Source organism: Microtus oregoni, unplaced genomic scaffold (genome assembly GCF_018167655.1).
Source record: "Microtus oregoni isolate MIOR12 unplaced genomic scaffold, Mior012 000067F_ref0000223, whole genome shotgun sequence".
NCBI classification, from domain to species: domain Eukaryota; kingdom Metazoa; phylum Chordata; class Mammalia; order Rodentia; family Cricetidae; genus Microtus; species Microtus oregoni.
This window is the reverse complement of record NW_024543974.1, coordinates 4350666-4378227: the sequence shown is the minus strand read 5'-3', so window position 1 is coordinate 4378227 and position 27562 is coordinate 4350666. Positions and strand designations below refer to the sequence as shown.

The window sequence follows — 27562 nt, the reverse complement described above, 5'->3', positions numbered from 1 at the left end:
GGAATCACATCAGGGAAGTTTAAGGACAGGGAGAAGACAAACATGGGAGGTATGTTGGAAAAAAAAGGACCTTAGCCTGGCATTAAGGTGATAAAGATAGGCATCTGGCAATGCTATGGACAGCGATGTACCTATCAACACAGAAGCCATCAATTTCAGTCCAAGGAGTTCTTAATTCAATCTGTTGTCGCAGGTCAAAGAAGAAAGACAGAATAGCTTTTAATCTGTCAGGGAGTGTGGAATTAAAATATGTAAGGAATATCACATATGAAATGAGGAAAACACAGACTAAAGATTTTCTGTGCTATTAAGAATCAGTTTTACAAGAACAAACAGTTACAAATAATTTTAAGCCAAGTTACTGAGCCCAAAGAATTTTCTAGTAGTGAGGAAGTCAAACCGGTAAGTATTCGCAAAATCTTTATGGAGTTTTATCAAGAGGACAATCAGCAATTAGTTTGTTCTTGAGAACAAGTGGCCTAACCCAGGCCCTCAGCCACTAGGGTTAGCTCTGAAATATTCACTTCACACAGCAACACTGTGTGTTACTGGCACTTTTGTGGGAGCTGGAAACAGTGATTTCCACGTTGCAGTTTTGCCACTAACTTATACCATTGCCATTCATCTTCATGATATATTTCAGACATGGTTAGGAAGTAAGACAATTTCAGCGAAGACAGTGAATTCATTTTATTTTAGAAATTGTTATTTGTCTTTGAACAAACTGTAGCAAGATAATCCTCATTAAAAGTCCAGTCCTTCTATATTTTCAACGACAACTTTTTGCAGCTTATCTCATTGTTTTATTGAAGGAAACATGGGGGATTAACTCCAAGTCCCTTTTACCCTTTTAAAAGTTCGATTGTTAAGTTTTCTGAGACAGTGTCCCACTACATGGCTAACTGGCATGGAACTTGATTTGTAGCACAGAATGTCCTTGAACTCACAGAGATTTGACTGTCTCTGCCCCCCTGGTTCTAGTTTTGAAGGCATGTGCCACCACACCCAGCCCCATTGGATATGATAAAAATTATGCATTGTATAATAGACTAAAAAACTGTTTTCCAGATAAAGTTGACTTTTAGCCCTAATAGCAATGTGAAAGCATCCCCTTTGCTCCCCCCAGGTCCCAGGCACATGAATAAGAAGTTCTGGAATTTCTTTGATAAAAACAAGTTGGTATCTGCTCCTTCTAATTCCAAGTGATCTTGTGGCCATTAAGTCCCAGATCATAAACAGCAAAGTCATTGGAGTAAAATTGCAAGAGAAGTATCACATGCCTTATAATTAATAAAAATGATTCTGGCCTTATTAATCTGATAATGACAATATCTTACTTGAGAGCATAGAGGCGTAGAACAAGAGGGAAGTTAAGTGCCTTGCCACAGGCAGAGGATATTTTTGTGAACAGTCCTCCCAGACATCTATAAGGAGAAACCTTTATTGTTTTCCTCTAGGGTTTATTAAACACACTAAGCATTTTACAGTGTGTGGTTTATAAATCCTCTTGTCTTAGAAGCTTGCCTTCTAAATCAAGTGTCTGTGATATGTCAGGTAACAGACCAGACATGACATGGAACAAACAACACTGAGAAAGAGATTGACATTGAGAGACATCTGAGAAGAAAAACAGTCTAGAGTGAGTGGAAGAGGAATGGCCACTTACAGGGAAGCAGCAAATCTAAGCCTTCTAGGCAACAAGAGAGGAGATACCAAACAGGCAAAAGGCTGTAGCCTGTGTTGAGACACCTAAATCTGTCTCCAGAGTAGCTGAGCTGTCTTAGCATGTCTTGTATTTTCTCATGGAATCGGGCATGAGAATCTTACTGGCTCTCCTGACAAGCAGCTGGACTCTATCTCCAGACCAGTTCTAGAAACACAGAGCAAGACTCCTGAACAAAGATTACCCAATGGAAATACATAACAAATTCCACCTAAGATTCACGACAGACATAATTCATTATTGGAGAGCTTTCATCTTGGTATATAGACTCTTGTAGACTAATTTTCTTAGGTTCCTTATGAGTGCCAGCTGCAAACCCAACATTGATTTTCTCCACCAGGATCTTAGGGTTCAACGTTTCCTGGACTTGTTTCGCTTGTTCCAACTGATAACAAATGATCTCTAAAGGCAAAAGGTACCCTTCCAGTGCCACACAAATATTGATGCTTTCAAAATGAAATATCCCATTAGCAAACACTAGCTAGCATTCCCAGAATCTTCTGCGGTGATATCTCACTAGGTACCATGGTGAGGCAGAATTCACTGTCTTTGTTTTCTTTCTCTTTGAAACTGAATGTTCAGTTTCTAAAGCATTTAAAGTGGTATTCATCCTGTCATTACTGTGTGCCGAGCATCAGTTTCCATAGCTGTAAATGGAAGAGGGATAATATCTAAGTGCTGGCATACACATTAAAAGAAGTGATGGAGGGAAAATTTGACTAACCCAATTCCTGGTACAGAGTACATGCTCAGAAAGTTGTACCCATAACTAGCACTTCCATTGTGGATTAAGCCTGGTTCCTAGAAATAGTCATCAATAAAGTCTGGTTTTTACCCAAATTTTTGTTGAGACACAAGCATCTCATTTCTGAACCTTATTAGCAATCCTTAGGGAATGTCAAATGGAAGAATCATGCACTGGGGTAATTAATTATTGGTGTAGATAAAGGCATCAAGAAAGTTTTAAACTAAACTCCCTGCTTATCAGGTGTCTAATATAACTCTTCCACAATGATTACTTAAAGAAAGCTTAAAGGGGGATGTAGGAAAATAAAGAGAGGCTAGAAAGATGGTTTGGCAAATAAAGTACTTGGTATACAAGCAGAAGAACCTGAGTTTGGATCAATAGCACCTACATTAAAAAGCTGGCTACTATGGCACACAGTATATACCTGCAACCCCAGTGCTTAGGGAACCATGCAGGGGTTGGAGAGGGGACAATAGAGAGATCCCTAAAACCTCCTACCCAGGCTAATCAGTCTAGCTAAATAAATCAGCTTCAGGTTCAGTGAGAGACCCTGTCTTCAAAAATAAGGTTGAGAGCAATGGAAGCCACCCAGTGTCGATCTCAAGCCTCCACACGTGCACACATTGGTCTCACACATCCACATGCATGTATGCATCCACACACAAAAGTGTAAGTTTTACCATATATAATTTAAAAATAACAGAGAGAAGCCCACATTTTGAAAAAAAAGAAAGAAAGTGGAGAAAATTATTATGGGAAATGCAGATTTGATATCAAATTATGTTTTAGTCTTTAATTCCAAATGTGTAGCTTATTATTTTCTTTTTTTTCTATCGGCTCATTTCTTGATTATCCCTTTGTAGACTTTAGTCTTGCTACTCTCAGTGGAGTCCACCAGCAGTATGGATATCATTGGGATTGCATTAAAAATAGAGAAATCAGACCCTGCCCCAGGCTTCCTTCAATAGAACTGGCATACTAACAAGCTCTCTAGGTGATTCCCATGTACAATAAAGTTTGAGATATACTGGTTAAAGTAATTATATAACCTGAGTGACCATATTGTCTTCATTAAAAATCTGTGTAATGTGTTATTGCTAATTTGCAGATTAAGAAAAGTGAAACTTCTATGTTGAATGTCATTGGGAGTCAGTTATTATTCTGCCAACCACAGGCCTCTTCAGTCTTCATAGCTTTTAAAAGTGTAGCGTACAATAAGTGGTTCATGAAAATGAATGAATACATAGGAGTGAATCACACATCATTTCATACACAGGGACAAGCTAGCAAGGCAAATATTGTGTACATACATATTTTGTATCATTGAAGCTGTATCAGAATATGACACAGGTCACAAGTGGACAGTAATTGAGTGCTCACCAATAGTATCAGAGCATTTTCAAAAAATACTCAATATTTTATTGCTCATGATATTAGCAGATAAGGTATTTTGCCTTTAAGGGTGCTAAGGGTTATCCCATTTTCTCTTGCTCTGCCTTTTATCTCTGTCATACAGTATACTTCTGCTTAGCGTCTATATTGTTTTCAGTTTTTGACAGATTTTCCACTGGACCAATGGATTACAAGGATCCTGGAAGAAACACAGGAAGATTCAAACTTCTTAATAGTGACAGAAAGTGGTTTCTTCTCACACATTTGGCTGGAAAAGGTCCAGGGTTCAGAATGATGTAGCGTGGTGAAGCAAATATGTTCCTGTAGTTTTATAAACTAAAATTTATAAAAAGAATTTATAAAGTAACATTTGAGGGGAATAGAGGAAAGATCAGGTAGAGATCTCTTCACAATTTAATCATGAACACAAATATAAAATTACTCTAAATTATGTAGACAAGCATGCAGTCCTTTTAAAATTATGAAACTACCATGTCAAAATTTGCATAAGTCTCAACTAAAAGAAAGATCTAATGTGCATCTATTCTGAAACATATCTGATGTTACATGTCATTGGCAAGTGCTGGATCTTTTGGTATGTGTTGCCAATTTCAGTATCTCAAAGACTTTCTTGTCAAAATTTTCCATTTCTGTTTGTCATTACAAATTTATTACCTATTCAAGAATGCAGAATTTTTTTTCTGATGTAAACATATTTGAACAAGTAAACTGCCTAATCCATACATTTTCTTTACTCCTAAGGAAAGGAACTTGCAGTTAAATTAGGAGCAGACTCAAAGAATGTTTGGCAAATGTTCAGCTTTCTGAAAACTGTTAATTTGAATTAATGAAAAGCTTAAGTCATAAAATAGCCTTTCAGGAATACATGTTTTAGTAGCCTAGAGTTTAACAAGAGCTATGTGAGTGATAAAGTGCTATTGAGAGCAGCTCATCTTAGACCTGCCTTAAGCAGATTGAACAGAATCAATGCTTTCTCCTACTTTCTCCTATAACTAGTACATACCCTCCCTTAAAATCTCCTATACAATTTAGTTGTCAAAGGATTATAACCTTTGAGTGAGAAGATATCTTAAACACCATCCAACTCTACTACAAACCCGTACTTGCAATCTTACTATCACAGTCTTCACGGTCATTTTGCTACCTGGTCACTGACTTGCAGGTAGTATTTCCCTTCAACATTTGGAAAAAAAATTGTTAAAAATTTTAAGGGAACTATTCCTGAGTAAATGTCTAGATTATTAGATTTATATTATATTGGAGGGTACTCTGCATGTAACTCCCTTTCCCAGAGGATAGACCTTCAGTTTGCTTAAATACTGTCATTAATTTTATAATCCACCCACCTATCTTCCCCCACGTCTCCTTCCATCAAATAGTCCTAGTTTCTTCTATATTGTTTCCAGCCTCTTTGCTTTTCTTGCATCTACCCATTAATTATAGCGTCAGGACTCAATCCCAGGTGTTTCTGGAAATATTTATTCAATACATTCATAAGTGTATTAATATCTAGAATATAACGTGCAGTGGGCAGATCATCTCTAAAGTCCCTAGTTTCTCCCAGCCTCCTCAAGATCCTTAGACCAGAGACAACTCTGTCAAAAGAAGTCATTTTAATTCCCCCTGAAATTTCACTCCCAGTGACATGCTCTGATCCCTCCTCTGTGCCTTGAATTATCCTTCTAGTCTGGGCTGCATTTGCAAAATTCAAAATGAATGAACTTGGAATTAAAATGAGGCTTTGCTTCATTCAGTAAGGCTGAGTCACTGATGAATACAGTAGCAAAGCTTATCTATGAAAAGACTCAACTGTTGACTTTGAACATGTGTGTCCTTTGAGAAGTTATATTCCAGTAGAGTTTAAGTACTCTACTTAGAGTACAGAGTGTGGAGACATTAGTTTCATATAGTAAATGATAATGATCTTAATATCACACATTGAAACCACTAGCATTTCTTAGAAATGTAGTTTATTTAAATATAAGAGTAAATGGTGTGTGGGAAATAATTTTAATGTAGACTTGGTGAGTGAAGATATATAAATTATGCATTAATCCTTCCTCTCCTATGATGAATTAAGTATTGCATTGGTTGAATTCATTCGAAGTCACTTTAGTATACATTTTAAAAATAAATGACATATGAAAATGAATGTAGTAGAAGTGGGAATTTAGCTGACCAGCTAACAGCTTTAGGCAAATAACTAAAAGTGAAATACAGTGATGCTTTGCCAACTTAAAAGTTCCACAGTGGATACAAGACAAGAATAAGGGCCTGAACCAATTATTTTAATGTTGATATTTGTTCTGCTTTTGAAAACTTGTATGTCAAGACAAGTATTTCCGTTTTTGCTTCATTTTGTTCCTGGGAACAGTCCCAGCCATCATCATAGAAAGTGAAGCTTAGACTTACTTATATTGCTTCCATTACTTAGCAGACTGGGTGCAGTGGTTTTTATGCATGTCTGTGACCTCTTAATTATGTGTCTGAAACTAGAAATCTCTAGAACTTTTCTTTAAGTTTGAGACACATTCATGTGATGCCACCCCTGACCTAAACTAATGTAAAGTACACTGCAAAAGTTACTGTTATTGTTTCATTAAGGCTTTTGATTTGTATTTACCATATGCATTTGTCCATCAGAATGACTTTGCATAAAGAACACTTACATTAAACACACATGTTCCCACAGTTTCCTATTAATCCTGTGAAGCTTTCATTCTGAGTTAGTTTAGAGGAATAAATTGAATCTGCTAAGTAAAATATCTGTGCTTTATGTGTATCATGCTAGTGCTTTTATCTTGAGGGCATAAACTAAGTGGTCACTTTGTTTTCTTACAGAAATTTAAAAAAATAATCTAGTAAATAGGAACTCTATCCAGAAATATCCCAAAATAAACCCAGAGCCTGTTTTAAGTTGATAATAGCAGGATGACTAACTTCTTAGAAGAAGCCACAAATAAATGCATGCACAAATGAACATTAGGAAACAGCCTTTTACTGGTAAATAATAATCTTCGATCCAAATTGGATTTTTAATCCCTCAATTCACCACCCGGTATTCTCAGCATTTCAGATGTGTTAAATTATAATTGAAAGTTTGCTTGAGGGAAATTGAGGCCAAATTTGCTTAATCTCTGGATTAGTCTCACTTAGATATATTCTCTTAGTCTTTAGTAACTAAAGATAAAAACAATTGATTCAATTTAAAGTGTACATTGCATAAGTATGGAGTTATCACTGGCACTTAAAAGGAGTTCTGCAAAGAACTGTAGAGAAATACAAGCACCAAATACAGGCTTCCTCCCTTTCCTTGTAAGAGAAACTTATACACATATATATATATATACAGATATAGTCCTCTATTTCTTGTGCTTTCGTCTAATCTCTTGGTGTATTTGACAGAGAAAGTGCGTGTGGATAGCATTTACTTGGCAGCTAGCAATTTAAGATGAGCCTTTGTTCTATGAAAGAAAACCTAGGAGATTAAAGGACCACACATTAGGGATTGAAGTTATAAGTGGTGAAAAGGGTTCTCTGTGTTGAATGCTGCCATAAAAGGATCTCATTTCTTCCCTAGCAGCAGGGAAGGAAATCTTCATCCCAGTGATGAGAGCCACAGTGTTGGAGAAGAGCTCTGCTGAGGATGTGGGATGGGGCATAAACCACTATAGCTTCAGGCAAGGAATAAAGGTCTATGCTTCTAGAGTCCTGCACAAGAGAATTCTTGAAATGTCTATCTTAGATTTGAAGATGAGCCAGAGAATTAGGTGGCCCCCAAGGTTAGGGCATGGCCGCTTATTTGAACTTTTTACTTCAGATTTGAAGAATGATAGGTGAGAAAGCCAAGAAAATTGCAGTAGTGTGTGAACTGAGAAGCACAGGGGTAGGGTGACAAGCAAAAGGGGGGACCAGACATAGTATCACAAGCAAAATGCGCTACCCCAATTGATCTCCTAAGGAAGCCAGGGTTGAAAAGATTCACAAAGATGAAAACCCTCCTCAAAGTTTGTTTTTGTAGTTGTTGTTTTTTGTTTTTATGGATTTTTTCTGTACAGTTCATAATAGAAAGAAGAGCAGAACTCAATCCAAAGAAACAAGAGGCAAAGAGACGGAAAATCCCTGTTGTGGTCCAGAATGCTCTAAGACTGTTGATTCAGTGTAGTGCACAGAGAGTCAATGATTGGTAATGAAGAGCTGATTCCCAACAAGGGCAGAGTAGCAGATGGTGTAACTCTTCAAATAATTTGTTTGATCAGCTTTATACATTTAAAAATCAATCATTGGAGATAGTTGTCTTACATCCTTGATAAAAGTTTCAAAGCATTTACAAAAATGAGAGTGAAGAACACAAAGAAGTACATTTTCTCATTTCTTTACTCCTGTATCCAACAGACCCTTGGAATAATATGGACTGAGCCTAGCTCCTTTAAAGGAGCTAGGGTACCGTAGTGCCAGATGCTAGTCTCCACCATGAGGTCTAATCAAGTCCCTCCTTGACCCTGGGCCTTAATTTCCTCCACTAAAAGGAAAACTGAAGTTACCAGTTCTTAGAAATATGACTACACTGGACTATACTCTGCTGTTGGATAATGTTCTTGTACACTGTAATGAATTATCACTCATATTGGCTTAATAAAACACTGATTAACCAGTAGCCAGGCAGGAAGTATTGGTGGACCAATCAGACTAGGAAAATGCTGGAAAGAGGAAAGGCTGAGACAGTCTCCTGTCAGACACAGAAGAAGCAAGAGGAGAATGCCTTATTAAGGAAAGGTATCATGCCACATGTTTAAACATAGATAAGAATTATGGGTTAGTTTAAGTTGAAAGTGGTAATTAGTAATAAGCTTGAACAATAGGAGAATAGTTTATAATTAATATAAGCCTCTGTGTGTTTATTTGGGACTGAATGACAGAACTTGTCTACAATACTCCAAGAATTTAGGAATGGCAGTAAGATAACAATAAAAATGGAATATTAACTGAAATAAATGGGAAATGGAAACATCTAAGTCTCGGGTTCTAGTCTGTATCCATAAGGTATGAAATCTCCGCTGAAATTTTCCGTGTGGAATGTGATGGTGGGGAGGCTTTCCTGGGAGAAAAGAAACTGTGCTGGGTCAAAGTGCTGCCGTTCCAATCAAGCCTTTGATGTTGGCCCTGCCACTGGGCTCCTGGTGCCCTATATTTTGTCTCTGTTGGATGGGGATCCTGTGTTCTACTCTGCCTTCAGCTCACACACTAATAAGTCTTTATGTTGAATGGGACTGTTTCTTTCTAGTCTGAAACCAGATGAGGCAATAAATGATGTCATTTTTCTTTCAGCCCACTCTTGGCCACACCACAGCCTCCACCTGTGGTGGGATCTGGCAGCTCCAGTGAGTCAGAGAGCAGTTCAGAGTCAGACTCAGATACTGAAAGCAGCACTACTGACAGTGAGTCCAATGATGCTCCTCGAGTGGCCACTCCAGAGGTGAGTGAAGTTGTCAAGGCACCAACATCCATCTATGTGCTGAGCCTCAGGCAGCATGCCACATATATCACCAGTCTAAGTACTGGAGTACAGTAGTTACTTCAGAAACGTAGCTAGAGCTGTGATGAGATTATTTCTCTAAAGCACATATCTGTATATGTCCTAACATATATAGATTCATTCTGTGTGCTTCAATTTGTGTTGTACAGATTGCTTGCTGTATGTCTGATTTTCTGTGAGAGTCACTTAGCTAGTCTGAGCCTCCAGCTTCATCCTACAAAAAAGAACCAGTACATTAATGATGAAGCTTACAATGATTTTTTTAAGTGAAGAAACAAAGCCAGTTATGACCCACTTCAGGGTCTGAAGATCCTACCCTTAACTCTATTTTTAATTCATTAAAGTGATAAATGGATCCTAAATGAGGAAGACTTGAAAAATATGTCTTTACATAAAGGTAAAACAGCGCTCAAGTAGTCAGATGCTCCTTATTTCAATTCACACCATATGCCTGATAATAAGTCATGAAATGTGTACCCTAGCACCACAGAACACCAGAACAATTAACTTTAAAACAGAAGAATTAGGTTTTTCCCTTCCCATCCTCTATGAGGTGAGGATAAGTGCTTTGGCTTCCCGAGTCTGCATATGGTACAACAAGGAAATTCATCTCCTGGATCTTTATACATTTCTTTTTTAATAACCAAAAAGAGGAGGCAGTAGTCTTTTTATTGCTGTTAAAAATAGCAAATGCTGTGTTTGACAGTTGACTTACATTTTCTCATTTCCTCTTGCTAACAACCCGATACTGTATTCTCTCTTACTATAGTCCATTTCATAGGTGACAATGTATGTTTATGAGAAGTTAAACCAAAACTACCCCCAAGCTCTCATAGTTATACAATAGTAAAGCTGGGACTGAAACCCAGATCAGTAAGCTGCCAGAGTTAGTTTTAGCCCTGGAGCTACACTACTAAGAATAGCAGCTCATACAGTTCCCTTCATACTTACCTGCTATTATCTTCTATAGGCTGGGATCACAGCCACTTAATTCTTTTTAATTCTGCCATCCTCTATTTACTGGTGCCACATGATCGGTGGCTTTCAGAAGAAGAGATATTCTAATAAAAATTATGGCTTTTTATTTAAACTGGTAGAATTCAGAGTTGAATATCAAGAGCCTGAATTGAATATGCCATTTCTATTGCTTAATAGTGAATGCTAATGTCTACACATACACAACTCCATAAATTGATTGTTGCTCATGTATTTAGGAAAGTGTGGTGGTTTGAGGGAGTCAATTTTTTTAATCCTACAGTAAAAACACAAAGACAGTGTTGTTTTCAATGAATGACAGCATTGTGTAGTAGATCCTAGAATTTCTGAAGATGGAAAGTTTTTCCTTCTGAACATGCTTGAAAAACACTTAGATTTCTTTTCAGGATTAGACACCATTACCTCTGTCTCCTGGTAATAGGTTGATCAATGATTCTTAGCAAAAGACTTTGGGAACAGAGTTCTCTCTCAGGAACCCTGGGCTACAGTCTTAAGCATCTCCTTGAGAAGAACTACTTTGTAGCTAGAGTAGAGAATATTTTCAAAAGGACAATAGAAACTGATGTTAAAAAAAAAAACAGACTTTGGTTGATTTGTAGCTGGATGACTTTTATCTAGTCAGATGCAAGTAGAAACCACATCACTCTTTCAATCTTCTCTGAAAGTATGTTTCTCAATGATGATGATGATGTGATGATGATGATGATGATGATGATGTGTGTGTGTACATGTGGATTGTCATTTAATATTCAAAGTCATCTATTTGTTTTTGTTTACAAGGTCTCAAAAAATAGCCACAAGCCCAAAATTGATATATACTCCAAAATATCCTTGAAGATTTGCTCCTCCTCCAGAGCCACACCTGGTTTATATGGTTCTAAGAATGAACCCCAGGATTTCATGCATGCTAGGCAATTATTCTGCTAGCTACATTCCTAGCCCACATCATCCGACATTTTATAAGCAAATAGTCACTACACAGAAAGTCCCCCTAAAGTATTCACAGATGCAAAATTCATATTTGTTACTGTTTCTCAATCTGCAGCCTGAGCCACCCTCCACCAACAAATGGCAGCTAGACAAATGGCTGAACAAAGTCACATCCCAGAACAAGTCATTTATTTGTGGCCAAAATGAGACACCCATAGAGACCATTTCTCTGCCTCCTCCAATAATACAGCCAGTGGAAGTCCAGGTCAAAGTAAAACCAAACCCCAGCCAAACTGTGGCTAGACCCAAAGAAAGGCCTCTCCTTGGCCTCATTAGGGAGAAGGCTCGACCTAGGCCCACTCAGAAAACCCCAGAAACAAAGGCTTTGAAGCATAAGTTGTCAACATCAGTTGACACAGTTTCTCAAAGGACAATTGGGAAGAAACAGCCCAAAAAGGTTGAGAAAAACACCAGCTTTGAGGAGTTTACCTGGCCCAAACCAAATATTACCAGCAGCACTCCCAAAGAAAAAGAAAGTGGAGAGCTTTCTGACCCACCGCGAAGCCGCAACAAAGTCACCGCCCATAAACCAGTCCCTAGGAAAGAACCAAGACCCCACGCCTCTTTGGCCACTGAGAAGAAGAAGTATAGAGGGCCCGGAAAGATCGTACCAAAGTCCCGGGAATTCATTGAAACAGATTCATCTACATCTGACTCCAACACAGACCAGGAAGAGACCCTGCAGATCAAAGTACTGCCTCCTTGCGTTGCCCCCGGAAATCACACTTCCAAATCCAAGGATCTGTCCAGTGCCAGACTGACCCTTAGCACCTTGACCACCAGTAGCAGCAGCAGCAGCAGCAGCTTATCCACCAGCAATGAGGAGACAGCTTTTTCACCTCCTCCTGCCATGCAAACTGAGCTTTTGTCCCCACTACGGGAACACGAAAATCCGAAAAATCTCTGGGTGAAGATTGACCTTGACTTACTTTCGAGAGTACCTGGCCAAAACACAGTCCCAGCAACACCTGCCAAGACAGAGCACAAGGAGACTGCCTCAAAACCCAAGCGTCAAACTGCTGCTACCGCTGTGGAAAAGCCAGTCGCTAAGGGCAAGCGTAAGCACAAGGTGAGTTGCCCAGTGGAGGCTTGTTGTGCGAATTCTAAGTGGTCTTAAAATTTGAAACCTGGTGTTAGATATTGGGGTAAATGCTGAAAGATCGGACAAGCAGTGCAGCCAGCCTCTTAGAGAGACCTTTTACTTCTATGAATCCCCAGACTAAAGTGGGCAAGATCCTGTCTCCAGGAATCCTCAGAATAAATGTTCTGAGCTCTTGTCTTCTCCTGCCTTATAGGCCTCTCTCTGCCCAGCCATATCCCTTTCCTGTGTCCGCCTCCCTAATCTGGGATTAAAGGTGTGATCCACTGCCTGGCTCTGTTTCCCTTTTAGACTGGATGATCTCTTGTAGTCCAGGCTGGCCTTGAACTCAAAGAGATTCCTCTATGTGCCTCAGCCTTTTGAGTGCTAGGATTAAAGCTGTGTGCCACCACTGTCTGGCTTCTACTGGCTTAGCTCTGTACTCTTTCTCAGGCAAGCTTTATTTGTTATATCACAAACAAAATATCTCCACAGAGTCTGCCAGGTGGCTGTGAGAAGAGTCTAACTTTATCTGTAGTCTTGTTTTTAAGGAGACCAATGGCAGGGGACCACAAGTTTTGGTAAAGGAAATGACATTTTCTAAGAAATTTTATGCTTGGCATATGACAACAGTGTTAGGGATGATCAAGGTGTTATGGGAGCCATTGGCAAAGATAGCTGTTAAGGAATATGAGAAATAATGACATATAAGAAATGAGATTACAAAGAAGCATCTTCCCCAAGGTAGCCAGTCCCAGAAGTCAGCTCCTTAAGTTGCTCCCAATGCAAGTAGCTCCTATATTATGTGTTACAGTTCCCCATGCCAGCATCAGCAGGGGGCCCATCTGCCTACAATGGCCAAGTGCATCTTCTCCACTTGTTCATTTCTCTGGAAACATATTAATGCACTAATGAGTCAGCTATGTTGGGGCATCCTGGCATCTGGCACAGGAAGGCTTTAGATAGCCTTCTAGGATTACTGACCTGTTTGAAAGATTGCTCTGTGAAAATCTCACCTAAACATGCTTTGGTTTCAATTCTAGGCCTAAATAGGGTCACCAGAAGAGGAAATACAAAGTCACTTTTACCAATTACAATATGTCTAGATATGAGTTTATGGCTAATAAACTCTTTCTTGTTTACCTCTGTATTTTGGGTTAAGTTTTCAGAATCAAGTCCTCTTGTGGTGCTATTTTGCTAATAGTAAGCACCATAGTAGATAGAAGTACACCTCCTAATCCTTTCTATTTTCCCTCTGTTTCTCTCAAGGAGGATGTCTTGAGCTTTGTCATTGCTCATTTTGTTAAGAGAAGACCTGTAGACAATAGCAACTTTTTAAACAAGGCACTCGAAGACAGTGCTCAGGGAGAGGACAGTGTTCAGGATTGGGGAGTGCTCAGGGACAGGGAGTGCTCAGGGATGGGCAGTGATCAAGGATGGGGAGTACTCAGGGACTGGGGAGTGCTCAAGGATGGGGAGTGCTCAGGGACGGGGAGAACTCCGGGACAGGACAGTGCTAAGGGTTTGGGAATGGTCAGGGACAAGGAGTGCTCAGGGACAGGAAGTGCTCAGGTACAGGACAGTGCTCAGGGACATGGAAGTGCTCAGGGATGGAGAGTGCTCAGGGACAGGGAATGCTCAGAGACAGGACAGTGCTCAGGGACAGGGAGTGCTCAGGGATGGGGAGTACTCAGGGATGGAAAGTACTCAGGGACAAGAAGTCCTCAGGAAGAGAACAGTGCTCAGGGTTGGGGAATGCTCAGGGATGGGGAGTTCTTAGTGATGGGGAGTGCTCAGGGATGGGAAGTGCTCAGGAACAGGACAGTACTCAAGGACAGGGGAGTGCTCAGGCATGGGGAGTGTCAGGGACTGGGGAGTGCTCAGTGACAGAGAGTGCTCAAGGACAGGGAGTGCTCAAGGACAGAAAGTGCTCAAGGACAGAACAGTGTTCAGGGCTAGGGAATGCTCAGGGACAGGGAATGCTCAGGGATGGGGATTGCTCAGGGATGGGGATTGCTAAAAGGCGGGGAGTGTCAGGGATAGGGAGTGCTCAGAGTTGGAGTGGCTCAGAGACAGGGAGTTCTCAGGGACAGGGATTGCTCAGGGATGGGGAGTTCTCAGGGATTGGGAGTGCCCAGGGTTGGATGGCTCAGGAACATGGCAGTGCTCATGAACAGGGGAGAGCTCAGGACAGGGAGTGCTCAGGGATGGGAAGTGCTCAGGTACTGGGCAGTGCTCAGGGACAGGGGAGTACTCAGGGATGGGGAGTTTTCAAGGATGGGGAGTGCTCAGGGACAGAGAGTGCTCACATACATGACAGAGCTCAGGGATGTGGAGTGCTCAGGGACAGGGCAGTGCTCAGGGACAGGAGAGTGCTCAGGGATGGGGAGTGCTCAGGGACAGGGCAGTGCTCAGGGACAGGAGAGTGCTCAGGGATGGGGAGTGCTCAGGGACAGGGCAGTGTTGAGGACCAGAGGAATAGGGGCTCAGATGAGTCCTGAGGAACAGGGAATCATAGGAGGCAGGGTTGTTAGGAGACAAGAAGTTGTGTTACTGGGAACACCAGGTGTCTAGTTTCAAATTTGAGGTTGTAAGTACTTTGAAGCCAGCAAATAGTATACTAAAACCAGCTGTAGAGAGGAGCAGATTAAGAGGCTAGTGTCCCGGAATGTACAAAAATACTTTGAGACCGAACATTTCTGACACTCTAAGTCAAAGAACTCTAGGAGAGTGGGCAGAAAAGTATGAGTAGAATGGGTGGTACCGAAAGCCTGGATAGAGGAGTGACTAGGAGGTGGAGGAGGGGCAGGACACTGGGCATCACTAGGAGACAGTCAATTTCTGAAAGGGGTAAACGTTGTAGAAGACTTGGACAGAGGGGGCCAACTTCCCAGGTGACAGGGACACAAGAAGACAGCAAAGTGGTAAGGAAGCAGGGAGTGCCAGGGAAATGGAAAGACAGGAGTCAAGGGAAGCTGTAGAGACTGACTGGCTAAAGGGGATTGATCAGTAGGAGGCAGAGCAATGCTGTCAGGCAGGTGAGTCCTGAGGAGAGGCTTCCAGGCTCAGAGAAGCTCAGTGCCCCTTAGAGAGTCACGCAGGAACTTGTCCAGGAAAAGAATTCCACAACAGTGAGTAGAAGTGTGGGGTCCATGGCCTGCCCCTGGAGTCTTCTCTCTTCTTGATGCCAGCAGTAGAGTGAGAGTGAACACATTTAATAGCGAAGGACACGTTTTGCAGATGGACCATTCCCTTGCATATTGTTGATTTTATAGACAGCCTTTCTAGGTCACCCTCAAGCCCTATGTTATTTAAACAGGGTTTGTACCATGTTGAGATTACAATGTTCATTTCCGAACTAACCTTGATTTTTTTTTTTTAGTTATATAACTGGTGACTTCTATTGTTTTTTTTTTAATTTTTAAAGTTTTTTTAAAACAGTCTTTTTTTCATTCTACATGCCTATCCCAGTTCCCACGCCCTCCCCTCCTCCCACCTCCCATCACCTCCCCCCACCTTTCCCCCACACCAACCCATATCCCCTCCTCAGAGAAAATAAGGTTCCCTATGGGGAATCTAACTATCACTTTGTAAAGGCACAGTGGATGAGAGAAGCATTGAAAATAATAAATTCTCTTCACTTTCATTAGGAGGTTCCTATGCTACACAATCTTTAATCAGAGATTTACAGTGAAGTTTAACCCTCTTATATGACAACCTCTTGGTAGGACTAGACTAGGGAATGTTGATTACATTTCTGTCTGATGACAAGTACTCATTTAACTCCCCAATCTAATCTAGAAGTTTAAATAGACGCAAACTCTCTTGTCCATTTTTTCAAATGTGTGAAACATGCTTGTCTGAATGTGTGGTGTATCTCAAGCTCTGTATATTTTTCCCCTTCTAAAAGCCAGCAGAAGCAGCAGAGAAAATTCCTGAGAAGAAACAACGCCTGGAGGACACTATCTGCTTGCTTCCTCCTTGCATTTCACCAGCCCCACCCCATAAGCATCCCAACACTAGAGAGTAAGTTTTCCCTGTTTCAGTGTGAAGACCCTTGGATGAGTGTTTTGACTTTAAAAAAATCATATTTGAACATATTGGGATCTTCTTGTTCCATTATAATGTCAAACTAGAATCAAGAGTGATTTTTGCCAAACAAAAAATAAAAATAAAAACGTGAATTAAAAAGAGAAAAATGTGTATCATCTTAATCAGGTCAATGTGCTTTTGGCCAGGATTTAGTTCTGATGATGACTAGACAATTTCCCTTAATCTTGATATGATACCTCGTTGAATGACATTTCCTGATGATAATACAAATCTTGAAGACCAGTACTTGCATCCCGACTCCACAGAGGCCAGGAGAATGACATGCTTGGGAAATTGTGCTCTACCCCCATGGAGGCCAATTCTGTGTTAAGAAAAGCCTGGTAGAGATGAGTATGCTGATTCTAACCAACTGGCCCCTTCTCTCCCTTCTTTCTCTTTGGCAAATTTCCAAAATCAAGCAGGTGGCTTCCTTGTCATTTTCCCAGTCAAAGAACATCATCCTTCTCCAGAAAGGCTAACCCTCTGTGTCTAGCAAGTATTGTGAATGAGTTCTTTCTGTTTTATAAATTTCACTTAACTAACAATCGTGACAGCTACTCGAGACATTCTGTCTGTGTAATTATTGCAATAAATTCATTCAACATTGGAGATTACTCCCTTCAAAGACCAGTTTTGGAGTCTATTAGCAGCCCAAAGCAGAGAGACAATCTGGACAACTGCTGCTAACAATTGATCTACCAGATTACTGTTTAACATCAGTGCTACAGCATCAATCTGCCACAGATGAAATGTTGGGAAAAAGTTATTAGCTTGCATGGGTCTGGCATCTTGTTTTGAAATGAAAGGCAGAAACAGAGTCGTTTTTGCTAAATCTGCTCTACATAACAACATTCGATCCCTAAGATGCCTGCCCCCACTCTGAAAACCAGTTACTGTTTGTGACATATATATATATATATATATATATATATATATATATATATACTTTTTGTGACATATATATATACTTTTTTGTGACATATATATATACTTTTTTGTGACATATATATATACTTTTTGTGACATATATATATATATATATATATATATATATATATATATATACTTTTTGGTAGAGTCTGTCTTTAAAATATTCATTAACAGAGTTCACAGAAAAGAAAACCCAGTGATGGCAACCTGAGTTCATGTTGTTCAGGGCAACCAGGTGGATGAGAAAACAGTGATCTTGATGGTCAAACATAATCATTCCTAGTCTTTCTTCCAGAATGAAACGACATAGTGGTGGTGCAACACCTCCTCAGTTCCCAAGCTGTGCCCAGTTCAGACTACCTACAGATAAAACATAGAGGCCAGAGCAGTGGGATATTGCCACACATTCAATGCCTTACTAAGCAATATTACTAAGGAACCCAGTGAATTGTTGCTCTCTTTTATGGAAGAGTCATTATCAAAGTAAAGTAAACCTCAATTAAGGAATAGTATTTTTATAGCTCAGGCTTTGTATGCACTCTGCTCTTAACACTAAATGGAAAATTACTCTTTCTCTGGGAGAAGTATTTATCATTCAGATAGGACCTTCAACAGAGTCTTATGTTTGTTGACAGCATCAAATCCTTGGAATTGAAGAAGGATAAGGCAGATTGGAGTCTTAAGGGTCTTCTTTTGGGAACCCTCTAGCAAGCTTTATTTGCTACCTTGTTCTTTGACCCTTCACTCTAGATCCTTAGAAACTCCTAAGAGAAAAGTGTTCACTTTTCTAAATCAACTTGTTAAACCCAGAAAAGATGTTATGTCTGAGTGTAACAACTCAAGGTACCCCATCAACCTTATGAACATTCCTTTGAATACTTCATAACATTTAGAACTTGACAAAGCCATGGTAATATTCTTTCTTCCTGATCTACTGAGGAATACAAGAGGAGTATTCTATTTAAATAAAATCAAAAATACGAAAAAATAATCCTTTTGTGGTTGAAAACCATCACAGTGAGAGATTTCTTAGAAAAGGTTCCCTGGATGTCTTTTGTCAATGAGATTATTAAATATTCAACAGTTATAGTTTGCTACTGGGTAGATGAAAAAAGGACTAAGACACTGGTACCTACTGCACAAAATGGACTGTTTCTCCATTTGTCAGGTCAGTAACAGATGGGAAACTGCTGACATCCAATTTAAGACCAATTACCTCTCAAAAACAACTCTTCATCTTGAAACCTCACTACCTTCTCAGCCAGCTCAAGTGGAGGGGCTGGTTACAAATAATGAGTCACTTCCTGTAGAGATCACAGCAATAGTTTACTTATGTGTGTATGTATATACACACATATCTCCAAAGCTCATGTACTAGCATAATTAGTTTAATTTATGTGTTCTATTGTTGGTGGAATTTCTTCGTGGATAAGAATCTTGATCCACAGCTAGAGAGGTTACTAAGTGGTCCAGAGTGCTTGTTGCTATTGGAGAGGATCTGGGTTTGGTTCCCAGCACCTACATGGTAAAACACAAACTCCTGTAACTCTAGTTTCAGGTAATCCAACACCTTCCTCAGATTTCCACAGGCACTATCACACACATATATAAATGAAATAACACTGATGCACATAAAGAAATCTAAAACAAAAAGTTCCTGATCCATTTGTTCACTATCATTTTATCTGGCATCACAACTGTGTTAAAATGGCTAACATTTCAAAGAAATCTTAAAAATAATTAGGAAGTATTTTATATTAATTTTAGTCATTTAAGATAATGGCAGAAACATTTTCACTGTTTAAATGGTTCACTACATAGCCATAAAATAGGATTGCATTTATGAGAGAATAGATGAGGAAGAGGGCATGTATTGTTATAGTTGCCAAATCCTTATGACAGTAAAAGGGAACATGGACCTTGTGCTTATTTTTCTTTCAGGAAATCAGACTACCTGAATGATTGTTCATCCTTGATTTGTTGCTCTGAGATATAGCAAATCTGTATATCTAGACACTGACTGAAATTGACCAAGAGGAAAACATAAATTCTTGCTGACTTAATTTGCCATTGAAAATTGCAGTCAATAATCATGAAAAGTAAATGGCTGCACAGTGCAATATTAGTTGTCTAAGAGAAGATTAAAATTCAAGTCATCTTCATTGATTAGTCCAAGACAGTAACTAAAATGAAAATCCATGACCCAATTACCATGTAAGGCTGTTAGCATAAGATTTTAGTTGTTCTGTTTTATTTGAAGTCTCAGTCTGTTTGATGGTGCCCATTTAATGGGCAGATAAATCACTTTAAAAGCACAGGGGTACTTTTAGTATTACAGATGTCTCTTGTCGATATCATCAAAGAATATTTTAAGTGGACTTTTTTGAAGCGTATTACATCTGTACTTCAATTTAACAATTTAAGGTGAGTGGATGTTTATTCCTTAGCATTGAGATACAGCATTTTACAATCAATTTACAATGTTTTACATTAGTCTTTAGTGTGTAATTTATTTCTTAGTGTATAAGCACAGTATATCTTTTCAAATATGAAATGTATCATTTATTTGCCATTCATTGCTAGATTGTTTGGTTAAGTCGTAATAGGAAATATCCTGAAAAATGGAAGGATTGACATCTACATGGTGTTTTCTATAGAAAAAAAATCTAATTGACACCAATCTTGATAAGTTTCAGATATCATATCATATAAGATAGCATTCATTAAATATCTACATTGATCATGGGATTTTGCTTCTAAGACATGAGTCTTGTATATGTATGTATGCATGTATCTTCATATGTATGTAATGAAATTCTTTCTAATTCTATGCATTGTCTGTGTTTATAGACATATATTCACATAAGGTAAAGAATTGTTAAGTTACATCAGCTGAAAAGAGCAGCAAAGTGGCAAAATTTCCAAATAAAGCAATGTGAGACTTTATGACACCCTACACTTTTTGTTTCCACAGAAATTCATCCAGGAGAACAAACAGGAAAAAAGAAGAAAAGCTGTTCCCTCCTGCACTTTCCCCACTGCTGGAGGACCCTCCACATCGCAGAAATGTCACTGGCAACAATGGGATCTTCAGTCAAGACAAAAGCACCTCAGTGGCTGGACAACTCACCTCTCCCAAGCCTAAGAGAAGTGAAGGCAAATTCTCTGCTACTTTCAAAGGGATAACTATAAATGTAAGTTTCTTAAAGGAAATACTATGTCAAATAAAACAATGTTAATGCAGCTTAGCCAGTGGGACTTTGCCTCAGGAATGTCACAAGGGTGTAATAGGCACATAAAAGCCAAGTGCGTCATTGTATACAAATGTAGTGGGATGCTGCTTGTTGGTTCCCAGCCATACTCAAACTCTATTAGTTTAATATTATTATTTAATATTATTATTTTTATTATAATAATAGAATGTCCTTTGATTCAGTCTTTGTATCTTGAGGATGAATGCAGAAAATGCCATGTAGACGACACTGATCTTCTAGTGGATGAAAGAAACAGATGGAATCAAGGTCACCCAAGGTCACGAAACAGGAAAAGGGAATCCCAAATTGCTTCTTTCTACCACTCAGATTTGTAAATGTGAATTGTTGGAAAAACAATGGTTAAACTGGATTGATCTTAAATATGAATCTTTTTCTAAAAGGCACACTAATGTTTCTACACTAAATGACTCTATAGTCCTTTGTATTTTCTGCAATGCAGCTTGATTAGCATAGATTCAAGAATGGTATCATTTCAATATCCATAAACAATGTCACTTTATTTTTCAGCTATAGGAATATGAACTATTGAAACCATGAGAGAATTAAAGAATGTTAATTTTAAGAATAGAGTATTAATTTTAAAGACTAAAGAATATTTATGACAAATATATATCTCCCCTTGAATGTAGACCTATGCACACATCCACACATATATTAATAAATGAGGATATACATCACCCACATATGCCCACTTTTCTTTAAATATGAAAATATGAGTAACTTCTTAGATTTCTGATATAACATTTTTAGACCTAAACTCTGTAGTCCATTTAACAACTCATAAAAGGCAATGAGGTTTCTTAGCATTGAAGACACTGACACACAAGCCTTCCTTATTTAAAATATCTAAGATGACTAGGATGACATGCTTATTTAGGTAAATGCAATTACAAATATAAATATTTGTACTAGTGTGAAGTTGAAACTTTCCATATTTGCAAACGTGTGTGTGTATTTTTTCACATAAGGTAAATAATCACCAAATTACACATCATTTCAGCTGAAAATAATCTATAATGCTGATAATTAAACTACTTATTCTAAATATTATAAATTTTATTATGAGAAAGGTAATGCTTCATGAAGATATAGTCAGGTACCCAAGAGATAGAAATTACTGGGGAAATGTTATAAATACCAGTATATTTTCTCCTGGAAATGCATCATTCTTTCATGTTTTATGACAAATTTCTGATTTCTTAAAATTTATGGACTTGTGGACAGATTTCATGTTTACATTCTTTTCAGGATCATGACTGTATCTAATCTTTCCCAGTTAGATGTTTCAGTACTATCATCAATGCCTTATGTGTGGTACATATGGTGTTTCAAGGTTCATGTCAGGTATCTTGATCATAGAAACAGTTGACACTGTCAGTCTGACTCTAATAATGCAGATATGCAGCTGGTATAGGAGTTTCTTACAGCTGCACATATCTGGTCTACACACAATCTATGATTATCTTTAAAATATTTTTCTATATACATCATAAGAATTTACACACACACACACACACATATATATTTTTTTCTGTACATTTATATTAATGTGGCATAGGTAGTAAGAATTATCTGATAGCCATGAAGCTCAAGGATCAAGTGGAAAAGATCAATTTTCATGGATTTAAGGACAACCATATTTAGCTTTTATCTTTAAAGTGAATTCTTTCACCATGGCAAGCATGCATTCCTATGTGCCTGGATACACTCGGCAAATTCTAAGAGCACTGGGTGAAGGGGCATAGCCATAAACCAGAAATGGCTTTTAATCTGAGGTGACCAATGAGACATACTTGTGCTCAAAGGAGAATATAAAATGGCTGGTGACTTATATCTAAAAAGGAAGAGAGACAGGCCTGTGAATGGTACAAGGGACATGAAAGTACATTTGGCTATAGGAACAAGGTCTTTTTGCTAGTGGATGAGGCACTTATCTCTACCTGACTGTTGCAATACTCCTATGATGGAGACAACCACAAGAACTGGCAAACTGAATTGCAAGCTCCTAAGTGATGAGATGGAATACCATCCTTTCTTCAAATGAAATAGTTATTTTCCTACCAAGTTTCTGAGAAAAATTTGGACCATCTTGGCAGATCTTTACAGAAGTGGTCACTGCAGATTCAGAGCTTCAAAGGGAAAGGTTGATGTTTCCACTCTGGAATCATCTGTTCATTCCTGAGTGTGTATCAACACATGGAAGTTTGACAAATCTGATCAAAAAAGAAGTTAAATGAGGGACAAACCTTGAGTCATAGCAATCTTAGGGAGACACAAGCTAGTAAGGATATAAGGGATAAGTGGAACCAGGGAAAGTATTAACAGAGATAGAAAAGGCAGGCTAGTCCATAGTTGCCAGGTGGGGAAAAGCAATCTGTCACATGAACATGGCAGGCAGTCTCAGGACACAGTGCAAGCACATAGTTCCTATTCTCAACACATACTGTCTTCTGGATTCCAGATTTTCTCAAGCAATGCCAGTTCAAAGCAAAGCTCTCAAAAGTCTCTTATTCACTTGGTACTTGACCTAATGCAAATGAGGTTTTACTCTCTCAAGGCTTTAAAATACCATGGCATTCACATGTCAGATAGCAGTCAAAGGCTTCATGAGTCACCGATGTGTCAGCTTCCAACCAGCCAGGACACTGACTGCTGCAGAACAGTGCCAGATCTCCTGATCCTTTTCTCTCTCTTGCTCCCTTCACTTCTCAGTCTTTCTTCAACTTCTTTCTCTGCCTTATATTATTCCTTCCCTCCTTTCAGATTTTCTTCTAGATTTAAACCCTTGCCATGCCAGTCTTAATAGATCATGGGACTATGTAATGGCAGCACCTAGTCATTTTATTGCTTAGTGTAATTAGAGACTAAAATATGGTGATCCACAAATTTCATAAAATATACAGGATCACCTCTCCATCCTCATACTGTGTATATTGTTTCTTTTTTCTCACTGTGATGTGTGATTCCCCTCTGTATGCTATGGATATGTTTTATTACCATAGGTTAATAAAGAAGCTGCTTTGGCCTATGGCATGGCAGAATATATTTATGTGGGAAAACTGAACTGAATGCAGGGAAAACAAAAGTGGAGTCAGGTAGATGCCATGTAGCCACCAAAGGAGAAAGACACCAGAACCTTACCAATAAGTCACAGCCTTGTTGCAATGCACAGATTAATAGAAGTGGGTTGATTTAACATATAAAAGCTAGCTAGGAACATGCCTAAGACATTAACCAAACAATGTAGCAATGAACATAGTTTCTGTGTGATTATTTGGGCCTAGGCAGCCAAGAAACAAAAGCGCAGTCTCCCTTACATTGCTGTTTCCTACTGTGTTTGACATCGGTGAAGAAATGTTTTAAGAAAGCCAGATCTAAATATGAGTGATTACATCCCATGCTCCTCTTTTTGGGTCTGGGTTACCTCACTCAGGATAGTGTTTTCTATTTCCATCCATTTGCATGCAAAATTCAAGAAGCTCTCGTTTTTTTACTGCTGAGTAGTATTCTAATATGTATATATTCCATACTTTCTTCATCCATTCTTCCATTGAAGGGCATCTAGGTTGTTTCCAGGTTCTGGCTATACAAACAATGCTGCTATGAACATCGTAGAGCATATACTTTTGTTGTATGATAAGGCCTTTCTTGGGTATATTCCCAAGAGTGGTATTGCTGGGTCCAGGTTTCTATTCATAAACAAAGGACATTGAGACTATAATTAGTGATCCTAGAGAAGCTAAATAAGGAGAACCCAAAGAAAAACATATAGGCATCCTCCTGAATATTAACCTTCATCAGGCGATGAAAGGAGACAGAGACAGAGACCCACATTGGAGCACCGGACAGAAATCTCAAGGTCCAAATCAGGAGCAGAAGGAGAGAGAGCACGAGCAAGGAACTCAGGACCGTGAGGGGTGCACCCACACACACACTGAGACAATGGGGATGTTCTATCGGGAACTCACCAAGGCCAGCTGGCCTGGGTCTGAAAAAGCATGGGATAAAACTGGACTTGCTGAACATAGCAGACAATGAGGACTACTGAGAACTCAAGAACAATGACAATGGGTTTTTTATCCTACTGCACGTACTGGCTTTGTGGGAGCCCAGGCAGTTTGGATACTCACCTTACTAAACCTGGATAGAGGTGGGTGGTCCTTGGACTTCCCACAGGTCAGGGAACCCTGATTGCTATTTGGGCTGAGGGGGAAGGGGGACTTGATGGGGGAAGGGGAGGGAAATGGGAGGCCGTGGCGGGGAAGAGACAGAAATCTTTAATAAATAAATAAATTAAAAAAAAAGAAAGCCAGATCTAATGGCTATTTGTCCTCCTTTTTTCCAGGAGGGAGATGTTTCAAAAAAGGCTGCTCCTGCCACCATTACTGTCACCAATACAGCTATTGCCACTGCTACTGTCACTGCTACTGCCATTGTTACTGCCACTGTCACAGCTACTGCTACCACCACTGCCACGGCCACCACCACAACGACCACCACTACTATTTCTACCATCACCTCTACAATCACTACTGGCCTTATGGATAGTAGTCACCTGGAGATGACATCCTGGGCAGCCCTGCCCCTCCTGTCTAGCAGCAGCACCAATGTTCGAAGACCCAAACTCACTTTTGATGACTCGTATGTTCTTCCCAGATTATTGCAGACCTAGTTTGGGAGTGGTGATTGGGGATGAGGAGAGTATGGACTTTCTAGTGCCGTGCATGTGTTTCTTCATTTAAAAGTTCATATCCGCTCTTGTAATGTTAAATGAAAACCCCTTGCACATGCATACTCCCATCTCTAGTAGGAAATGTCTTTAGGCCACTTTAATCCTAGATCTTTGCTACTGTTTCCCAAGGTGGAGTCCTTCTTCTAGGCCATTTTTGTTCATTCTTATTCATGACTTCAGTTATATAGAGAGATTTATAGCTATGTTTTATATGACATGTTTGGGCAACTGTAACAAGTGGGCTTAGAGAATAAAGGTTTCTTTGAGAATAATAGGTCATCCTGCAATTCAAAGTCCAGTTATAGTGTCATTTCAAGGTTCCTATCAGTATTATATATAAGTGAGTGACAATATTAGTATGCTTTTATCAAGCCTCATGTAGGAATGAATTTATAGCCAAAAATATTTGTACTATTCATTTTCTCAATGAAAAGATGAACCACTGGTTTGTAAAAGATCTTATTTTGTTTGTTTAGTGTTCACAATGCTGATTTTTACATGCAAGAGGCTAAGAAGCTGAAACACAAAGCTGATGCACTGGTAGGTTTCCTTCTTCTCATTGCTTCACCCTACTGAAGTGTGATGTTCTAAATGGAAACAAGGAATAAATGCATTTTTGCAAATGGGGCAAACTTGAAGTAGCACCACCCAGACCTTTTTAAAGCAGTGCTGCACTTACATGGAGATAGTGAATTCTGCAGTACCCTGATTCCCAAAGTTCTTTGAACCTGGCTTCTCATGTTATTATTTTTTATCACTTTTTCTCCCTTTGGACCAACTTTAGAAAATCGTTCATACGTACCATTGTCATGGTATTTTATAGAATTGCTCTGGGTATGATGGGAGCTTCTGTTGGGTTCAATAAACCAAATCTGGGGTAGAAAGATGGAAGGTGTTGAGTCTTAAAAATAGGTCTTAACCTTTGATTTGGAGAAGTGTAAGCTACATAAAAAGTTCAGATTCTTCCTGCATTTGCTTCCATGTACTGAGAGCAAAGTTCATAGTCAGGCTTTTGTCTTCTGATCACAGGATGATAATGCTATCATCTTGATTTCTCATGAAATAACTCTATCTCTCAGGATCTTAGTTGAGCTATACTAGTGATAAGCTTACTATGTTGAATCATTTATCCTAACTGATCCTCACAACAAGGGGTCTCAAACATATGTTGCAGCCATTTGAGTTGCTCAAGCTATATCCAAAAAAAAAAAACAATGAAAGACAAATTTACTGGACTGAGGTTCTGCCATAATAACAAACTGACTTCCAAATGCAACTGTTTAAGAATCATGGTCCTAAAGACAGTCTTAGGGTTAGATACCTCATTGCTTACTGTATCTCAGAACAATTGCAAATATCAGTTCAATGGCATTATGAGGAAAAATACTATCCTCAAGCACTGCCTTGTGTCATTTCAGCTTTTAGCAATTTAAACAGCAGTGAGAAATGAAAAAAATAGGGAAGTAGCCGATGCAATAAGCAAAGGCAGTTGATATTGACCACACATTGGTTACGGTGAGCCTGATATGATATTGCATCACAGTTTTTGCAGTGCCAACTAGAGCTAAAGGCTGAATTTTCTCCTGAAAACTATTTTCCCACACTACTACAGACAAAAACAACAAGGTAGGCTTGAGGATGCCATTGAAGAGACCTGGGTAGATTTTTGCCTATAATCACTGGATGATGGCCAACAATTTAAAAGCTACTGGGTAACAGTAGTGCTGCCTGCAAGAATAAGGGTTTTCTGCAAATGTTTTCAGTTCTGGAATGAGAAAGTATATGAATGTCCGTTTTACAAGGTGGAACGTGGAATGATCAAGAGACCTTGATGCACATGTGAGACCATTAGAAAAACTGAGAAATATCAAACCTACAGAGATCCCCGAATATATGGTTAAGGAATTGAATCATGGACAGCTGTGAAGATATTATTTTCATGGGGGCAAAAAATTGATTTTTAAAGTGTAAAAAATACTACTACCTCGATCTGGACCATTCAAAACAACCACATAAAGAGATACTCAGTATTTTCTTTTGTGAAAACTT

General features: G+C 39.0%; 1 protein-coding gene across 1 annotated transcript in view; it reads left to right on the top strand.

Moving 5' to 3' along the window:
- The window catches only part of LOC121440444 (AF4/FMR2 family member 2-like), a 532707-nt gene that overhangs the window by 482555 nt on the left and 22590 nt on the right, over positions 1-27562 (top strand). Inside the window, exons 9-14 of the mRNA XM_041641195.1 lie at positions 9213-9360; positions 11462-12475; positions 16395-16510; positions 20481-20700; positions 25127-25422; positions 25990-26053. Coding sequence (XP_041497129.1) covers positions 9213-9360; positions 11462-12475; positions 16395-16510; positions 20481-20700; positions 25127-25422; positions 25990-26053 — 1858 coding nt within the window. The remainder of the gene's footprint in view (positions 1-9212; positions 9361-11461; positions 12476-16394; positions 16511-20480; positions 20701-25126; positions 25423-25989; positions 26054-27562) is intronic.